The 19,974-nt window shown below is 43.6% G+C and overlaps 1 protein-coding gene across 2 annotated transcripts in view; it reads left to right on the forward strand.

Moving 5' to 3' along the window:
- acin1b (apoptotic chromatin condensation inducer 1b) overlaps positions 1-19,821 on the forward strand; it is a 30,613-nt gene extending 10,792 nt beyond the window's left edge. The window contains exons 7-17 of one of the 2 annotated variants that reach the window (XM_080451826.1): positions 4,610-4,730; positions 9,556-9,601; positions 11,301-11,464; positions 12,749-12,901; positions 13,025-13,202; positions 13,409-13,554; positions 13,833-13,940; positions 14,511-14,618; positions 16,341-16,683; positions 17,134-17,231; positions 18,157-19,821. In XM_080451826.1, the coding sequence (XP_080307952.1) occupies positions 4,610-4,730; positions 9,556-9,601; positions 11,301-11,464; positions 12,749-12,901; positions 13,025-13,202; positions 13,409-13,554; positions 13,833-13,940; positions 14,511-14,618; positions 16,341-16,683; positions 17,134-17,231; positions 18,157-18,510 (1,819 nt within the window). In that variant the 3' untranslated portion in view covers positions 18,511-19,821. The remainder of the gene's footprint in view (positions 1-4,609; positions 4,731-9,555; positions 9,602-11,300; positions 11,465-12,748; positions 12,902-13,024; positions 13,203-13,408; positions 13,555-13,832; positions 13,941-14,510; positions 14,619-16,340; positions 16,684-17,133; positions 17,232-18,156) is intronic. The other variant, XM_080451827.1, reaches the window with a different exon arrangement.
- Positions 19,822-19,974: the final 153 nt, after the last annotated feature.

Below are 19,974 nucleotides of genomic sequence, written 5' to 3' on the forward strand. Positions count from 1 at the left end.
CGGAAGAAACCATCCAAGGCACCAACCTGGTCATAAGGACCAGTTAGGGGTTCAGTCAGTGTCTTGCTCAAGGACACTTTGACACTAACCCGGGTAGCCGGGGATCGAACCGATTGAATTTTCTCTACCTTCTGAGCCATTGCCGCCCGTTAACTTCGGATTCCTACCATAGCACTTTACTTTCATCCCATTTCACTGATAAAGCTACGCTAATACTCCAACTAACTGCACCTTAAGTCATTTGATTGTTTCATTTAGGGAGCAAACCAATGATGTACAATGTAAAACAAAATCTGATTCCTCAGCTATTTGCTAGAATGTGACTCGCTGAAAGAATCATACATGACTTTTGATCTAAACTTTTCAGGGTACCAGATTCTTTTGAATGCCTTAATGAGAACCTTGGCGGTTTTGATCATATATTTGAAGCATTGTTTTTGTCGATTTTTCTGAAATACAAGGGAGCACAAGTTTCCAATAAAGCATAAAAGAACCTTTGTCTCAGTTGTAGAGAAAGCTGGATGAACTAATGTTATGTCATATCACATGAGTTGTGGTGTTAAATAACATGCTTTTTCACACATTAAATTGGCAACTGATTATCATTGCTCATGTATAAAGTTGATTTCTTTAGTTTGGAATAACAAGATTTAAACAAACAAAAAAGGATGGAAAAGTAATGAAAGAAAACTATTTTGAAATGCAAACATAACTTACTAAGTTATTTCCAGACATGCAAAAGTGTCACTTTTCAGCTACAGTCACCTTTTTGAACACAAATAGGGCAATTGTGTGACACCTGACCCGAAAGAAAACAACATGTTGTCACCTTTTTCACCTCGGGGCTGTTTGCATAATTTCTCTGGACTGTTTTCAGTGGTGTGTGTGTGTGTGTGTGCGTGCGAGGTAAATCCTCTCCGGTGTTTTTTAATTATACTAGTCCTTACAGGCAGACTTATTATTTATTGTCAGGCGTTCAATGTGACAGCCCAACCGGCGTGGCCTGCTCTCTCTCTCCACAGAGGAGAATCAACTGGGTCCTTGCCCTCCCTCACTCTCCTCTCCTTTTCCTATTAATCTGCGTTGCCATGTCTGCTTATCATAAGTGACTTAAGGCTTCTTTTTCTGTAAAGTTGCTTGTAAATATTGGTGGTTGTGGCTTTTTTGGGCTTGTTTCTAAAGTATAGTTGCTTATTTGGGCGTGTTCCCTAATGTTGTTTAAACTAGTGTTCCTCAAACATTTAATATGTATTTGTCCCTAACCACCCATCTGAAAATGTTTTGTGCCAGGGAGTCCCGTACCAGATTTGGGTTGTTAGAAGAATGTTTAAAAAATCTTCCAAATATTCCACATTTTATTTCAAGATTTTTTGAAAAAGGCAGATCTACATGCTCCAAGCTTGTAGATCTTCAAATAGCTGGTGTTTAGCCTACAGTGGGTTTACAGACAGTGCTCATGTGGCCTATAATAGTCGCTTCTTTTGGGCTTGTTTTCACAGACCTGGTTGCTTATCTCTCTAAAAAACTCTGGCAACACTGGTCCTTGCCCTCCCTCGCTCTCCTCTCCTTTTCGTATTAATTTCCCCACTCATTCACACGCTAGCTCGCTACTAGCCAACATGGCCGTCATGCATGCATTGCATCTCTGATGATAAACGACGCAGTGCTCAAAGCCCCAGAAGCCGCAGCCGGATTTTTTTTTTCGCTTCCCCGATTTCAAGTCAACCCGCGCCTGACCGGAATAGAATATTACTACGACAGAGCATTATTATTTGCCTGGGGAATCTATAGCCCGGCATTATGCTGTCTGAAGGCAACAAAAACGGGTAAGATAGTGAAGCTAAACGTTAGCGAGAGTGTAGCCCTGGTCCAGAGCGTTAGCGAGTTCTCTCTAACGCTCTGCCAGGCGCGCTGCTATTCTCCGTGCGAGGTCTCCAACTTTAGTAAAAAATAAACAAAACCATTTTGCTACTCACCTTAACAAAGGCTGTTTTATGTTGTTGAAAGTCTATTCTCGAGGGTGGGAAGCCTCTCAGGACCCACCTTCTCTGTATAATACACTTTTTGGGCAGAAAATAAAATATGTATGCCAGACGGAAATTATTCTATTTACTCTACTGCGCCCTCTACAGATCTGGTCAATATAAATTACCTTTGACTAAATCTGTAGAGGGCGCAGGTGAGTAAATGCAATAATTTCTGTCTGGTGGACATAATTTATTTTCTGCCCAAAAAGGTGTATTATACAGAGAAGGTGGTGTGCTGAGAGGCTTCCCACCCAGGAGAAAAGACTTTCAACAACACAAAACAGCCATTGTTTCGGTGAGTAGCGAAATCGTTTTGTTTATTTTTTACTAAAGACTGAGACCTCGCACGGCAGTGGAATTTTCGGTCTATGAGCAGAGCAGCGCGCCTGGCAGGGCGTTAGAGAGAACTCGCTGAGGCACTGGACCAGGGCTAGCTGCTTCAATGCTTATTATCGGTAGAGGGAAAGCACTAAGCAGAGATGCTTGCTAGCTCGTCTCCTCCCTCATTCATTCATTCTGTGTATAAATGACCGGGCGCTTCATGAGATCACCGTAGTCTGATGATTGCAAACCCATGGCATGTTTGCCCATGTGGGCACCGGGTGTGGGGGTCTGGGGAACCGCGGTGTCCTTTGTTGGTTGGGAGAGTCGGGGAAGGACACAAAAAAAGAGAAGAAATGCAGGGGTCTCCCTTCCTTAACCCATTTGGATCTGCACGTCTTGGGCAGTTTTCATAAATAAATAATGGGCTTAGATTTCATGGCATGACGACGATGAGCATCTATCAATGAATTAAACAAAGATTTCCTCATCATGACTCCAAAATATGTTTTATTTGCCACAATGCAGTCTATGAACAGAATACCTTTAAATTTCGCAGTTGTAGAACAGACTTCTTTTTTTTGGGGGGTGGTTGTAGTTAATGATCTGACTGATGTCAGGGGAGGTCATTAAAGCAGACATCTGGTAGTGCTCCAGTCGGTGTGAATAGGTCCTTATGCTGTGACATAATCTCCCAAATGGCACCAGCATTCATACTTGTCCTCGTCCACTGTACCTTGGGGAATATTCAACGTTTCATGTCTGATTAGTAATAATTAGCTTTTGGTTCCTCTTTACATAGCCTAGCTATTGTTAGATTTTCAACGTTTTTTATTTATACGTTTATAATTGGAAAAAGCTGACCAGACATGAGTGTACTGTTAACTTTTGACACTTCCATTTTACATGGCAACCTGGATTTGAGAGAAATGGCGCGCACAAGGGATGTCATTAGTTGCGTCATGATGGACAGTGTGGTCCCCTGTATTTTGTCATAGTTTTTGACTCACTCAGGTCAAAGCGTTACATTTTTTCCACCTGCCTTGAGCATGTGTTGCATAATTTTGTAAATGTATAGAAATTTGAGAAGAATGAAAGTGAAGCATCGGAGAAAAGTGAAACTGAAGCAGGTTTCTGTCTTTGAAAAGCCAAGGGGCCGTACCTCAAGTTTACAAACAAGTGTAACAATTGATCAGTGATCAGCTTGCCCTGACTGTTCCTTCACCCCTGTTTATGGAGGGTGGTTCTTTCTTTCCTTCCAGTCAACATCTGTCTCTAACAGACCCCCCTCACTGCAGGTGTGACCGTAGACTGTAACACACACACACACACACACACACACACACACACACACACACACACACACACACACACACACACACAGTGTGACCTGGTACAAAAGAATGAAGATTACGTGCCACGTGGATGAGACGGAAGGCGTATAGCCGACACCAGTCTCTGCCAGTGACTGATCTGCAGAGAAACCCCTTGAACTGGGCTTTCCCAGCCCCTTGTGTACAGTTCTTGGGTCATGGACTTGTGTTACAACAACTCCCCTGCTTGAAGACACAACAAAACATTACCAGAGGCTGTGTTGTGTCAGAGGAATGCAGTTGATAACCTACAGTATTCAGATTCCCACAAGAACAGGTGAGGGTTTTATGTAGGTTATGCTATGAACATAATTGAAGAGGATCATCTCAGGTAGCTTATTTGCTGCTGTTTCTAAAGGGTTGGTCTTCACGATAGAGGCCATCCAAAATAGATATGTTTGATCATTGGCTGCTTTCAATCTGGACGGAGTCATATACTTGTAAGTTGTAAGTGACTTATTTTAAGAGCATATGTTGTGTATGTGGTTTTGCGAGAGTCAGTAGCCTGCCTGTGTGTGAATTCTCTATGAATTAGTTTGAGGAGTATTTGTGACCCCTTGGTGTCAGTTGGCTGGTGAGTTATTTATAGCTGGGTTGACCCAGATCATTGGCCTCTCAAGCACCCGTCCTCTGCCGCCCTCTCTCACTACGTTTCCTGTGTCTTCTGTCCCACGTGTCCTTTGTCCCCGTGTTTCCTTCTACTACTGTAACCGTGCCCACTAACTCCACCCTGACTGCGCCACCTCATCGCTGGTGATGATCCCGGGGGCAGTGTTCTCCATAGCGGTATCTTTTAGAATGTGATTAGCTTTGGAAGCAGGGTAATACCAGCAACTAATACCTCTTACAGGTCATCAAACACTTTTTTTCTTCTTGGTGTGCCTCCAGGGAGGTGACGGAGCCCAGTGCAGCAGCGGTGACTGAGGCGGACCCAGATTCGGAGGGACCCATGATCCAGCAACCGGCCTCCGAGGCGGAGCCAGAGAACAGTGAGGGTCGTCTGGAGGAGGTACGGCTATTGAGGGGGGTGGGTACACATGGGGTCTTCTAACTGCATGGGGGAAGTTAACTTTCGGTGCACTCTGGGTCGCTAACAGTCACTAGCCAACTTGGACATAAAGGTCCATAGTAAGCAGCATAAAGCAGAGACAACTGTCCAATACCAACACAACCCCGAACTGCTTCACAGCCACTGCTGCATCTGCTACTCGTACAGATGTTTAGCACACTTCTAATAAAGTCAGACAGAAGTGCAAATTTGACATTGAAAGGCTAATCATCATGCTATCCATTTTAACATGGTTTGCCAAAAGCTTTATTGTTAGTAGTAGAAAGGGGTTGAGATGGATTGGGGTCCTGTGGCAAATTGGGAGTGAACTAACCTATCATGTGACTAACACTGATGATAACTGTCTGGTGCACATCTTTGTCTGATGTCTTAAAAGGCTAGTTTAGAACTTATTTCATAGCTGGACGGAGTGAGGACGGCAGCATGGATATTCCCTGTTATCAGTGTTCTCCGTGTGTGTGTGAAAGAGATGGAGAGAGCGAGAATGAGAACGAAACAACTTAACCTTAAGCTATCCTTCAGGCTCAAATACAATTCAAGTTATCACAAAGAAACTAAACCTTGGTTTAGATCAGATTACAAATCATGAATGTCCTCAATGAGGCAGTTGGGTTGACAGCAATTAATTGAACCCGTACGCACAGCGAGCATTGGAATATCTTCACCTAAGCTGATTTGTATTCATGGCCTCACTAATACAGTGGAGATGACATTGCCGCAAGCTCTGTAATGATTTAATATGTCATTACTTTTGAATTGAGCAAACGAGTCTTAATTCAATTTACAAGCAGAATCACAGGATCCTCCAAATCACATTATATACACACACGTAACCAGCTTATCAGACATATATTTTAAATTATTGATGTTATTCTAGTCCAGACTATTCTAGACTATTGATGCTATCCTAAGGCAAGCATGCATCCAAAACATGTCCCTGCAATTTGTGTGTCTGGTCTTGTGTCCTTCGGGCCTGCATGAGTAATGGCCACTAACAGTATGTGTGTAGAGAGATGCATCAGGGCTAGTTTCTACTCCTCCTTTCACCGTGTTCCTCATTCTCTTTCTTTACTCCCTGGCTCCGTCCCTCTCTGTCTCTCATGCTCGTTTCTCTCTTGCTGTCTCCCCTCCCCGCTTTGTCCTTCACTTATCTCTGTCCATCTGTGCATCGCCATCATGATCGCTCTCTATTTATGGTGTGACTGCTGTTTAAAACCCCCATTGATTGCTTTGTTATGAAGGTGCCCATGCCTCTTCCATTGTCCCTAATGGTACCTGATGAGTACTACTACTACTACTACTGCCAACACCACCTCCACTCCTCCTCCTCCTCTTCCTCCTGCCCCGCTATGCCCAAGCGCCTCGGTGGTACCTGACTTAGGCCCAGAGTCTACAGCCACATGGCACTGAGTAAATCCAACAGCCTGAGCCTGCTGAGGCCTCCCCCCACCCCCTATAGTCCTCCTGTGACACGCTGAGCCAGCACGAACTGCAGCTTGCATCACACCACTGCCGACAGCATCAGCAGCCATGGTAACTGCAGCAGCGCGGTTGCCACAGTAACCAGCCCCCAATAGGTGTGGAAGCCCACTCGCAGAACTGGACTGGACTGTACTGTGTCATGTTGTGTTGCACTACATGGTGTTTTGGTGGGATGGGGGTGGGTGCATCTGCCAGTAACCCACCCCCTGCTCCCATCTGCTGTTCTGAGGATGAGTTCCTGGTCTCCAGAGAGCGAGGTGGAGAGTGAGAGAGCTGCTTCCTGCTGTCTGTGACAATTCAACCCAGCCACACACGGGAGGAGAGTTTGTTCTGGCTATAAGCTCTCAGTCCTGAATTGTGCAGTTCTGCCCTCTGGAGTACAAGTCTTCTTCGCCCAGAGACATGACAACACTCCAGAGCTTCAAAGAGAGAGACACAGGAGGGAGCTTGTTACCCCATCTTGTAAGCTCCCTGGAGGAAAATTACCAAAGGACAGAGGCAGTTCCTGCTTTACTTGTGTACTTTTAATCCTAGACTGCCCCCTGCATGTGGGAAGGAGTATGGCACTCTGCCCTGGACTGTGAGTGTGAACCTCTACTTTGACTATGCCCAAAATATAGGCTACTTTCATCCAGGACATTAGTATGGACAGTGGACACTATATTCAGTTTTCACTGCTGAATGGGCTCCAATGGAAGACAAAAAAGCCTTTTTTTGCATAATCTTTTTGGGACTGAACGAGAAGCCATTTAAAAGCATTTTTGCTGTTATGACCCGAGTTGGCAGTAATAAAGTGAATCTTAATCACCAGCCGTAAACCAGTGTCTTGATTAGCTGGCAACACTCAATAGACTTTAAATTAGTCAATTGAACACTGAGTAAAAGACATGAACTGGTATTATTTGTACCTGGACTGTTGCCGTGACACATACTGATTCATTCAATAGAGATTTGGAATACAGTCATCTGGGACACATGATTGTGCCTTCAGAAGTGTGGATTATGTATATACAATCATTCAAGCATGGACTAAGATGCCAAGAAATACTGAATGGACCCCCCCCCCACCACCACCACACTATTAATAAACTGCTAGTCTGTATCACTGGATGTTTCAGAGTGGATTATAATTTTCAATATCCACTCTGGAGCTGGACACTCCCTCCATCCCATGCCCTCCATCCCATGACTACATTGAGAGCTCTGCTCTACTCTCTTCTACTAATCACTTCCTGTGCCCCACATGAGTGCAAAGGAGCACCCATCAAACCCATATTTGTTTCATGACAAGGAAGTACAAATTGGTTCAAGAAATAAGAACTGTCTGGATTTTTTTTTTCTCATCCAACGATTTCAGTCAGACTTTTCACTTCTGCAGGATATTAATGCAGAAGTGAAACAAAGTCAAAAGACGTGTGGGGAAAGTCTCGCCACACAGACTAATGAACTGCTAATGTTTGACATTCTCAAATGGACATCTCATTGGAAAGTTCATCATAAACATTTAATGGTAACATCACAGACAACTCATAACCGTCACGGACAGATTGGACATTTTCCTGGAATTCTTGCTATGGGATCAGAGACATTATAATTTTTTGTTTTGTTTAAGACTTCACACCTTTACCCTCATGAACACTAACAATGCAGATATCGCCCCTCCCCATCAGAATGCATCGCAAGACAAATTCAAATGGTTTGGCTCGCCTAAAGACTGTGATATGTCACCCTGGTCAGCAATCGGTCAAGAAAAGTCCTCCCCTGCCCCATCAAGAAAAAAATCAAAATCTATGATCAGTTCCTGTCTACCCACCGGCAAATCGGCACACTCAAATCAAGCCCTGCCCTCACTCCTCTGCCTTCTCTGATTGGATCCTTGTTGCCTAGATACAGTGCACACTGCCGTGCGGTTGGGCCATAGCCAAGCCAGTAAGGAATCAGGTGTCAATGGTACCAGGAAATGACCTGTCATTTTCTTTCCTCTATTTGAGATGTAATCATTTCTTAGGTATTACTAAAAAAAGAAAAAAGCAATCAAATTGTATTTTTGTTTCTCCAGACATTTTGGCTATAACTGAGGACTGAATTATTTCTCCTTTGTGTTAACTTAGTCCAATTTACTTTACTGGCACCCATACTGCAGTTATAATTAAAAAATCTTGTACCAGATGACATTAGTCATCTCGCCTTAGGCCAAAATAACACTGTTGATAAATAAGAAGAACTCGCAGTGAATTTCAACTGCAGTACCAAAAGAAAATCGGACGCGTCTTTGGTCACGAGTGACGGGGTCTCCAACATACGGCTCTCCACCTCTGCTCTACAGATATTTTGTTAACACTGACATCATTCACTTGGTGCACCGCACAATTTGAGGTGGCGGTACATTTGCTTTTACCAAAAGATAAATATATCTTAAAATATGCTTCATTTGGTGGACATTTTCTAATTGAATTTACCTTAAAATATTCTGTGTATCCATTTCGTTCATTATGGCAGTGTTAGTCTTCACTACCAGTATAGCAGCATCACATGATTTCAGTGATTCTGCATCTTGTGACGGTACACTGCGAAATCCAGAGTGTCAATTTAAATCTTGAGTGTGTGTGTGTATATTTGGACCCTCACAAGTCCACTCTTGAGTAAAGACGGACCCGTAAGGGTCAATTTATACACACTCATGAGTTGAATTGACACTCAGGACTTCTTTTGTGTATAATGGCTCTAATGGTGCTCTCCCAAACCTGGTAAAGGACACTGCTGCAGTCGTGCATTTTCTTCCCCCAGCCAGCTATTCTTGGTCTGTTGTCAGCGTCCTCTGGTGACAGGTACTTGGAAACATTCCACATTAAGATACAGTTTGACACAGAGCTGCGTAGGATATTAATGCACACCAGCCCCTCCCGCCACAAGACTGCACAAGCACAGAGCAGGGGCTAGTCTACCACACACACACACACACACACACACACACACACACACACACCTACACTATTCTGTACATGTATGCAGTGTCTTTGAGCAGAGCAGAGGTGGAGAAGGAGGCGCGTGTGGAGTCTCCGTCTAGTAGTCGATCAAGCACCGCTCCCTCTCTTATTAATGTGGTTAAATTGGAGCCTCCAGACCTCTTTTTATTTGTTTTTGTTTTATTTATCGTCCACCCCTCCCCCCCACTCTTTCTCTGTCTCCTCCTCTCTGTTAAGCTGTTTTGAGTGTGGTCTCAATCTCATCTCACCCCACACCCATGGGGTTTCTGTATGTCCTCTCGTCTCTCTTTTTGCAGAGTACCACTCCTAAGGCTTTTGCAGCTCGCAAGATCTCCTTGCCTTGTGAGTAAACTAGACATACACACGCATACATACATACAGACCTGAATGACACACATTGTGCAACTTATAGTCAGAGGGCATGTCAAATCCAAGTCATCACCTTTATTTGTATAGCACGCTTAAAAACAAGAGTTGATCCAAAGTGCTTTCCAGTCAGGAGAAAATGGCATCAATTACAGAGTTCAGAGAGAGCTCAATTGTATGTCCTAATTTATTGTGCTATAAGTCCGGGTGGCACAGGGTTAAAGTTGCTGCCCACCAACACGAGAGACTAGACTTGAATCTTCCGCAGTGCATCTGGCTTGGCCGGGCACTCAACAAATACAGTTGTCTGTTCGCTGGCGTGAAGCTGGGCAGGCGATCTCTGTCACTGCACCAGCAATTCATACAGGTTGATTAGTGCACCTGTGCGGAACCGAGAGAAGTAGCATGTTTCTTCGCATGCATTATGCCCTCCCAGTGAACTCTTCTGTCAGCTGAAAAGAAGTGGCTGGTGACATCAAGTGTATTAATGGAGACAGTATGGTTGTCAACACCATGAACCAGCCAGTAGGGGTCAGCAGTGACAAGGGACTACAATACAAAGGGTAATTGGGAATTGTCTACTACTGTGAATTGTTTAATTTGACAACCACAGCGAGTCAGATTAGTGTTAACAGACACACAGCTAGGATACTAAATAAAGTCTGTTTGATTTTTGTCACAAGCCCTAAGGGCGGGCTCTTGTGTCCACAAGCTCTGTTCTTGCTGAAGACCCGTCAAACCCATATTGTCCACGACGCAACAAACGTTCTTGCATCTTTTCTTTGGCTCTATGAGATGTTGGAAACCTGAAATTAGTACCCCCTGAGATTCCTAGTTGTGTAGTTGGACAACCTTTTTTAGGACACAAAGAACAGCGATTCAGAAATTGCGGTCCATAAATTTTACATGTACTGATTAAAAGTTGAATCATTTGTACCAGCCATTATAATAGGAACCCACACACCTCATTGTGTGTGTGGGTGAACATGCTATTTGAATTTCAAAATCAGTTAAACACTTCAAAAAGAGGTGAGGGTAGTGAAGTAAATGCATGTGACTTTTATGTAGGTGTTGGTAGTTTGAGTTCTGTATGCCTGTCATGTTGTTGAGACAAGAGTTCTGTGTGGAGGCAGAGATCTTTTAAATTATGGATGGTTGTAAGAGGCTGTGTTTCACAATGATGTATTCCTCTTCATGTGGTTGCTATTTGTTTCAACGATTGACGGCTGAGGCAGGTTTCATCATACCCAAATCATAGACTTGCTTTGTGCTTTAAATCAAATGTATAAAAATGTTGCAAATTTAGAGTTGGCAGTTGTATTTATTTTCCATCATAACATAAAAGTGTTTAAGAATTTAAAATTACACCCACTTAATGTAATGACACAGCTTCCAAATAATGCCCAGAAATTCAAAGTTTTGTCTGCTCCTCCAATAATTTAAGTTAAGTGTAGTTAAGAAATCTAATAATGTGGAGGCGATTCACTTTAAAGGTTAAAGTCACTTTGCTACCTATCTCCAATCTGACTCCGAGGATCTATTCAATCGTGCAATCAGTTGCACCAAATGTCACAAATATATCAACTGCAGAATGTCCTTTATGTCCACTCCTTCAAGTGTCATTCGTTCAGTTTTCAATCTTCTTGACTGGTGACCTGGCCCTGATGTCTTTCAGCAGGCAGTAAGACGTCTCCAGTCAGCACAGAAGGAGGTGCAGGAGGAGGAGGACCGGGGGATTGCGAGACGGGAGGCGCAGCAGGGAGGAAGAGGAGATGGGGATCCAGCACAGCAGTGACAGCCAAGAAGCCGTCGATCAGCATCACCACAGACTCACTGAAGGTACTGACACACGATTACTGGCATAGAGCAGATCCATCAGCATCACCACAGACTCACTGAAGGTACTGACACACTATTACTGGCATAGAGCAGATCCATCAGCATCACCACACTCCTGCTGCGTTCACACTAGTGGCGACAGTGCAACAGCCACATTACCATCGGGCTACTATCTTTGCCAATTGCCAAATTTATTCTATATGTACTTCATTGACTGAGGTCCCCCTAGGGGACTGTATTTTGCCCCCTCCTTTTTACTTGCCGATTGCTTTAGATCTGCTATTTTCGCTGTATATTGGCCTCATGACATGCTCAGAATAGGGACACTAGGGTTCATGTGGTTAAATACATATGGGCTACATGCCAACTAAAATGTCACATGATAAAAATTAAATGAACAAAATATGCAGAAAGCAACAGTATAGTATCAGTCTAAAAATAGTATTCCTCACTCCGAAATACAGAATGAGTCAGAGCCACCAAGTCTCATCCTTGTGAACAGTGTCAATGTGTCACTTTCAACTGATAATTCAAGTTGAGGTTTGGTACGCCACTTTGTTGTTCAACTGCCAGGTGTACACATGCTTGCCCAGCTGTCACTGAATGAGCACGCAGTAGGAGAGAGGTATAAATGCAAACGGAAGATTTAGCCAAACTTCATTAGGCAATACCAGACGTAACAACCATTGTTGATTATCCCAACTGGCTTTCCCTTTAAAGGTGATTACCACTCTTTTTTTCCACATTTTCAGCCAGTTGAGTTACATTATCTAGTGCTATGTCTTGCGAAATGGAATGTACAGTATAACCATATGCCATTATAAACTACTAAGATTTACTGTCTCAGCAATTATTCATTCCTTTGCGCGGACAAACAGAAGTAGGAAACCCCTCTGTGACATAAATACCTTTTATTGGACTGGTAACGTGATGGCGTTTCTAAACGAACTTGCTCTAAGGCAGTGGTCCTCAACCTTTTTGGCTGGCGACTCCCCTCCTTCACGACTCCCCAATCTAACAACATAAACGCGTGCGTGTGCGCACACTGAACAAACACCTTGGGGGTCGCCAGCTTGAGAACCACTGCTCTAAGGTATAATGACATTGTTTAATGTTGAAAATAACTTTCCATCTCTACACACGTCCCCTGCAATGTTCTTCTGACAGTAACACAGGAAGGAGGTACTGTTGGTTGTACCAGATACTAGATGAGCTAACTTCAGTTTTTTACCACCCTCCATGCTCGTCTCTCTCCACCTCCCCTCCGCTCACACTCCTTCCCAGTCTTTGATACCGGACATCAAGGTGACCCAGGAGGCGGTGGTGGAGCTGCACCCAGAGGAGTTGCAGCTGTCCGGGGACGAGGACAGTCGAGGCCCCGACAACAGCAGGAACGACCAGGACAAAGGCCTGAAGATTAGACGCACTGTCACACAGGTCAGCATGGGCAGCCAGCGGAGGGCAATCTCTAGCTACTGTGAAAACACATTGTTGTTTCGGGGCAAAAAATGGTTGCTTTTACTCTTTCCGAATAACCAGTCCCTGCCGTTGCTCTCCTAGGTGGTCTCCATGGACAACCAGGAGAATGGACAGAGAAATGAGGAGGAGGATGAAGAGGAGGTGAAGCCAGAGAGAGAGAAACAGCGCAGGACCTCCAAAGATAAAAGGAAGAACAGTCAGTGTGAGGAACCCAGGGATGCCCAGTCTCCTGTCAAACACGATGCCGAGGCAAAGAAAGGTGAATAGAAAATCAAGTTGCCAGTTGTGTGCATGCTGGTAAGTTTTTTTTGCAGCTCTCGTGTCATAACGAACAGCACATGGCTGTGAGGTGTCATGTTGAGGGGCTTGGTAAGCCATGCAATAATGATGTTTTTCTTTACAATCTACTGCCATCTCTCTCTGTCGCTGTCTACCCATCTTGTCCTTCGTTCCTCCATCACACAGTTACCCCCAGCGACAGCTTGGTGCGTCGCTCCATCAGTCAACAGAAATCTGGCGTGTCCGTTACCATCGACGACCCCGTGCGCACAGCCAGGCAGCCCTCACCACCACGCTCTGACGTCTCCAACATTGTCCACATCACCAACCTGGTTAGTCCTCCGCCGCTCAAACATACCTTCTGTTTTCCTTACCGTTGTTTGTGCACAACATTCCCTGGGTCTGTTGGCATTCCCAGATGTTTGTTAGAAGGTGTATGTAATCCAGCGGACGGGATCTGTCAATTGGTAGGGAGTACGAGTACCAGAATACCACAGGTTTTACATCTTCCTCCACCTTACCGCCACCTTCCGTCACCACGCCGATTCACCCTGACCTAGAAAGACCTTTGACCCTAAATGAACCACGGTCCCTTTCATGCCCTCCCTAGGTGCGACCTTTCACCCTGGGCCAGCTTAAGGAGCTGCTGAACCGGACTGGCAGCATGGTGGAGGATGGCTTCTGGATTGACAAAATCAAATCCCACTGCTTTGTTACGGTGAGTACCGTCAACGTACTCCCTCATAGTGTTAGAAAAATGCGACGCTTGTTCTGTGCTGCTGAGGTATTCCACTGGTTGTAAATAAGTTTCAGTGCCATTATCAAGGTTCTTGTGTGGGAACAAAGTGTCGAGGCTATGGTGTGAAACAAATTGCAAGGTAGTTTTGACGTTTTAGATCCCTAAAGTGTACAGTTAAGCACTGTCACCTTGGAGGGTGCTGAGCTTGGAGTGCAGACTGTATTGCAGCTTTATCAAAGTACGTAGCAAAGTATTTAGCAAAGTGCACTAATTTGTATTATAATCTCAACATACTTACTCACATATTGTACTACTATCAATATGATTTCAGTATATAGTTCTAATGCCTGATGGAGAGTGTTTGCCGCTAAACCATTTTTCTTTTCAGAAATAGAAACTCTTATTAGTTATAGATAGAGAAAAATCTTCCTGTTATAAGAGCTCTCGCTCATAATACTCAAATTATTCCGGGGTTATGTTTGTAATCTATTGTTTTTCCTGTTTGTAAAATGTTAGTTTCATGGCAATAATCTTTTTTTGTGTCCTTAGTATACCACATCAGAAGAGGCGGTAGCCACCAGAACGGCCCTCCACGGGGTGAAATGGCCACAGAGCAATCCCAAGGTCCTACACGTAGACTTCTGTCAACAGGATGAGGTATCCCACCACTCGGATGCTTTTGTAGACTCATTTCATGGGTAGCGAGTAGCAATATACCATTGCTGAAACAAGTGTAATACAGTAGTTTGGAGGCAGTCTATTTCTGACTTTCCTTGTTTATTTATCGTGCTGTTATGTGAAGGAATGAAGTTTGCATGATACGCATGTACGTTCCATAGAATTAACAGCAGAATTAATGTCAGAATATTAACCTTGGCGAGTTTTTTTTTTGTTTCACTTATTTGTTTTCTTATTGTAATGCAATATGGGGAACCCTATCATCAGTCTCCAAGCCTTCCTTTACTAATACTTTTTCAATTTATCATGAACCAATTTACATTTACAATTTTGGCATTTGGCAGATGCTCTTATTCAGACTTACAAGTGTGACATTGAAATAAGCAGAGAAGCATGAACTCTAGTCTATAAACAAAGCAAAAGAAAAATCACAAATAGTGTAGTGCCTCAAAGAAACTAGGATATCAGGTAAACAATGAACCTAGTATCTGTCTAAACATATCTAATTAACAAAATGTGCATTTGAAACTACCAGGTAAACAATGAATCTAGCATCTCTATCTAAATAACATTAACATTTGTGTAGGCCTGTCAAACTTATTACATAATTGCCTGATCGCAATTATTTTCCATAATCAAATAGTTTCCTAGCCTGGTAAACCCTCCCTCCGGAAATCTCAATTCTATTTGATTCCTGGAGTGAGTCTGGCATGATCCGCCTCTCTGCAATATTGGCTGTGTATGCCAAACGGACGCGCCTATCAGCGTCGTCGCTCATTGTTCTGTGATTGACAGCTTACGTTGGCCAATCAGGTGGCGAGTTCGAGTGAGCCCAAAACACGAACGGCAGCCATCTTTTTCTTGTGCGGCCAATTCTCCGCTATTTTTTTACTTCAAAAAGCTCTCTAACTTCTATTTTGAGGCACGGAATTTACTTATAAGATATCGTTTGGATAGAATTTAGTTGTTTAACTTCATATATGTGGTCAATTAATCATGACAAAGCCTATTTAAAAAAAAAAAAATAGAGAACCGGTAGGGGCGGGCAGTGACACCATTGTACCCGAAAAAGGCAACCCATTTTGGGTATGGCTGTCTCAAAAGTCCCATCGCGTCACATTAAGACTGGTGAACTGCTGATTGGCTGAAGGGGAAAAATTATCATTGGCTGAAGGGGTTGTCAGTCAGTCAGTATTACTCCCGCCCAACTCCAGCACAGCCAATATTGCAGACAGGCGGATCATGCCAGACTCACTCCTGAAATGAAATGGAATTGAGATTTCCGGAGGGAGGGTTTACCAGGCTAATAGTTTCCATTCATCGGTATAAATAAAAATTGTTCATACGTTTTCAAACAGTTTTTTTTTTGTTGCAAAAATAGCAGATCTACAAGCTCACAACACATTGCGTTATGTTTTGTAAGAATAACATTATTAAATATAGCCTATTTTATTTATTGTGATTATTGGTACTGGTCATCATTTCTGTCATTTCTTTGTATATTTAAGTTATTTGTCATATCTGCCCTGGGAATTTGGGTTTACAAGTATGTTCCTTGCCAAAAACGCAATTAAATCGTCAATCACAATAATTTGTCTGACAATTAATTAATTGTCTAGTAACATTTCATTAACGTGACAGCCCTACATTTGTGGTTGAGAACAACAAATCTAACTCTGCCTCTTGTTCCTCGTCCTGCAGCTGGACTTCCACAAGGGTCTCCTGAAGCCAAAGGTAGAGGAGGACCGCGGGGTCCAACTGGGAGGAGGCCCTCCCACTCGACTGCCCCCGCTGATGCCCGAGCGGGACAGAGACCGCGAGACACGGGACAGGGAGCCGGTGATGTTTGCGAATGTGCGGGACCAGTGGGCCGAACGGGAGAGAGAAATGCAGCGACGAGAGAGGACCCGTGGTGAGCGTGAGTGGGACCGCGATAAGATCCGCGAGTTCGGGAGGCCCGAGGAGGAAGGCCGGCGTTCTCGATCCAGAGACAGGAAGAGGAGGGAACGAGCGAAGAGCAAGGAAAGAAAGACGGACAAAAAGGGTGAGATGTGGATTCGTCAGTGTTTCTGTAGAGCAAAAAGAACATGAGACGCATCCTAAAGATTCGTTTTTAGACCAAATCTATTTCTCTACTATCCAAACTGTAAAATAACATGTATAACTTTGTAATGCCAATAGGCAATGGCATAGACATGCGCAGGTGATGCCTGCTTTATGCTTGTTACACACTGTCACATACCAAAAATAGCAGATCTGCAAGCTCACAACACGTTGGGCTTATAGATCTGCTATTGTTGCTGTGTTTGTCAACGGCGCACATCTAAGTATAAATCACCCCTAACATTGCTAGCGTCTACAACGACTAGAAAGACCTCTGTAGGTTATCTCTATTGTGCAGCTGATGTTTTTTGTCATTACCTATAGACGGAACAGTTTTGATATGATGTACAGTGTATTTATAATGATATATTCCCCTCCGTTAATGTTTCAGAGAAAGCAGATGAGCCTCCTGCCAAACTGCTAGACGACTTGTTCCTGAAGACCAAAGCAGCTCCATGCATATACTGGCTTCCCCTCTCTGAGGAGCAGGTTAGCCACTCACTGCTCTCCATTCATTCACCTACTATAGTAGAGCTGTCACTTTCACACACAAAACCCCCATACCCATGTCCACTGAATTCCATATTTGAAGCAGAACTGTAGACAGATTTTAATTTAATTTAAATTTTCCACATCAAATATGGCCTTAAATTTCAAAACAATTAATAACCTTTGGCCTGTAACTATTTGGATTATGTCCTTTTACCATTTGCCATACATTTCCATATTTTCAAAAACATTTGGCTGGATATGCTTGTCAAATAAGGCATAATTATGTTGATAGTAATGTACTAACTAGCTAAACGTAAACGAACTCACCAAAATAAAAATAAAAAACATATCAGAATGATTAGTAGGCTGCAACGTGGCAGTGGTAAATGTAATTATATACATAACTGGACAGGCAGGCTACAGATGATTCACCGGGATTATCAACTGGTTTTAGTCACTCTGGCATTTTGCATATTACTTTGTCGTAGTCATGGTCCCCTGTGCAGTCCAGAAACCGAAGGTTATCCAAATTGCTCTCCGTAACGTGTTCTGTTGTGGCGATGTTTCTGGCATTGCGATTGGGCTTGTTAACCTTGCTTGGCTTATTGAGTATAGCATCCTCTGTTTTCTCCAATTCCAAGATTCTACTTGTACATTATTTCCACGTCATTTTTCTTGTCCTACTTTAGTCAGTTTTTTTAAATGTACATTTTATTATTGACTTTTAAAAAGAAATTCTAATGTTTTTTTATTCAAGTTTGGTAACTTTGGTCTTCTGCTAATTTGAAATTAATTTTGAAATCCAAATATAATACCTACGTCATACACACTCACTCATGTCTCTCTTAAACACACACACACACACACCTACATCAGTAACTAAGATGCTGCTTTTCTTCGTTCTCTCTCTCTCTCTTCCAAGGCGGCACAGAGGGTCCTAGACCGCGTTGAGCGGCAAAAGGAGCGAGAGCGGAGGCGCAAGGAGGCGGACGAGGAGGACAAGAAGCGACAAGAAGAGGAGAAGAAAGAGCGTCTCAAGGTCAGGGTGAAGGAGGAAGGAGGAGGAGCCGCCGCACCTTCAGTGAGCGCCAGTGGCGCCGGGCGGGGAGGTGACAGGGACAGAGAAAAAGAGCGAGAGGGAGAGCGGGGCCGAGAGCGGGAGGGAGACAAGCGAAAGGAAGGATTCAGAGCCAGAGGACCATCGGACCAGAGGACCACCGCCGGCAGCGGACGACGCTCCCGTAGCCGCAGCAACGCCAGAGACAGACGCCGCTGACAGCCCACGATGGGACAGAGGATTGGGGGGGAGGGAGATACAGATTTAGGGATGGGTTGAGGGTCAGGGGTGCACATAGCAGCAGGACGGAGGGATGGGTGGAGGGGTTGTGTCGTGCTCTCGCTGTCTTAAGTTGACCGTTCCACTCGTCTCCATACCACGTCTCCCCTCTGCGCTCGGATTTCTTTCGTCACATTTGAAGTCAATGTTCTGTTCCCTGCACACCGTTAACACCTGTCCCAACACCATTTACACAGCTTGTAGTTTTGATCCGAGGGCTTTTATTTTTTTTAAAGAAACATTAAGGTTAGTCTAGCTCCCCAGCTAGCTTCAACCTTTACAGTTATACCTCTTGTCTTCCAGAGGCACTGATTAATATAGTTCCCTTTACCAGGTCCAATAATGGGTTGCTAGTCAGGGGTGTTTGAATGCAAAGAATCCAGTGTGTCCCCCATTATCTCTATGATACTGTATGTAGTACTGCTAAGTGTCCCAGTCCAGCAGAAACAGATGTATAGAGGGCGTTGGTTAAGCTGGCTCCCTTTAGTCTTGGCCTCACTGAGGTTTGGAAAGGCCCGCCTCTTTATTTTAGTTCTGCGGGTGCACAGTTCCTTCCTCCACGGTGCCCTGTAATAATCCTCTCAAAATAGAATCTGACCCCTCAAAAATGTTCCACAATCAATTTTAGTAGTCTTTTCAATGCTAAGTTGTTGCCCCCCCCCCCTACTGATTTCTACAGACCTCTGTTGTAGAATTATGTGAAGGTTTGTTTTCTCAGATTTTTGTAAATTTAGTTTTAGTTCATTTTTCTTTTTTCATGGACGGTTGTGTTTGAAGCACATTAAGCATGTGTGTGAAGTCCCTCCACTATTGAATACAACTGCTACAGTCAGAACACTGTTAAGTCAAACTAGGAGACAAAAAAAAAAAAGTCTTGTTGATAATGAAGGACATAGTGTTGTGTGTGTGTTGATTATAGAAGTGGACATATTGTCTGTCTATTGCGGGTTCATGTTTGGGGAGGGGATAACATTCTGGACCATGGATATGTACTATGATCTGTTGAATGACAGGAAGCAAGTCTTCCCTGCACTGATTCCCTTTTCAGAAATGCCTACCCTGACCTCGCTCTCCTCGTCAATCAATATATTGAGGGCAGGGAAAATTTAAGAGTTTATCCTTTAAAAGACAAAATAATTGTTAAATTTTTATTAGTGCTAAGTTTGATTTAAGTTGATATTTTTTCATTTTACTTTTATTCTCCTGTAATTGCTGGATGTAAAGCATAAAAATAAATTTAAACTTGAATGATCAATGCATCCGCTTGCCTTTCTCGGCCCATGTATGAGGTTGGAATCCAGAGCAGCTCAATGAAAGTTACGGATATTTATAGCATTGCAAAGGTAGTGTATGTGGTATTTGTTTAAAACTATATTCTGATTATTTCTATTGAGTTTTTGCTCA

This window comes from Gymnoscopelus braueri, assembly GCF_963280865.1.
Source record: "Gymnoscopelus braueri genome assembly, chromosome: 15".
NCBI lineage: Eukaryota > Metazoa > Chordata > Actinopteri > Myctophiformes > Myctophidae > Gymnoscopelus > Gymnoscopelus braueri.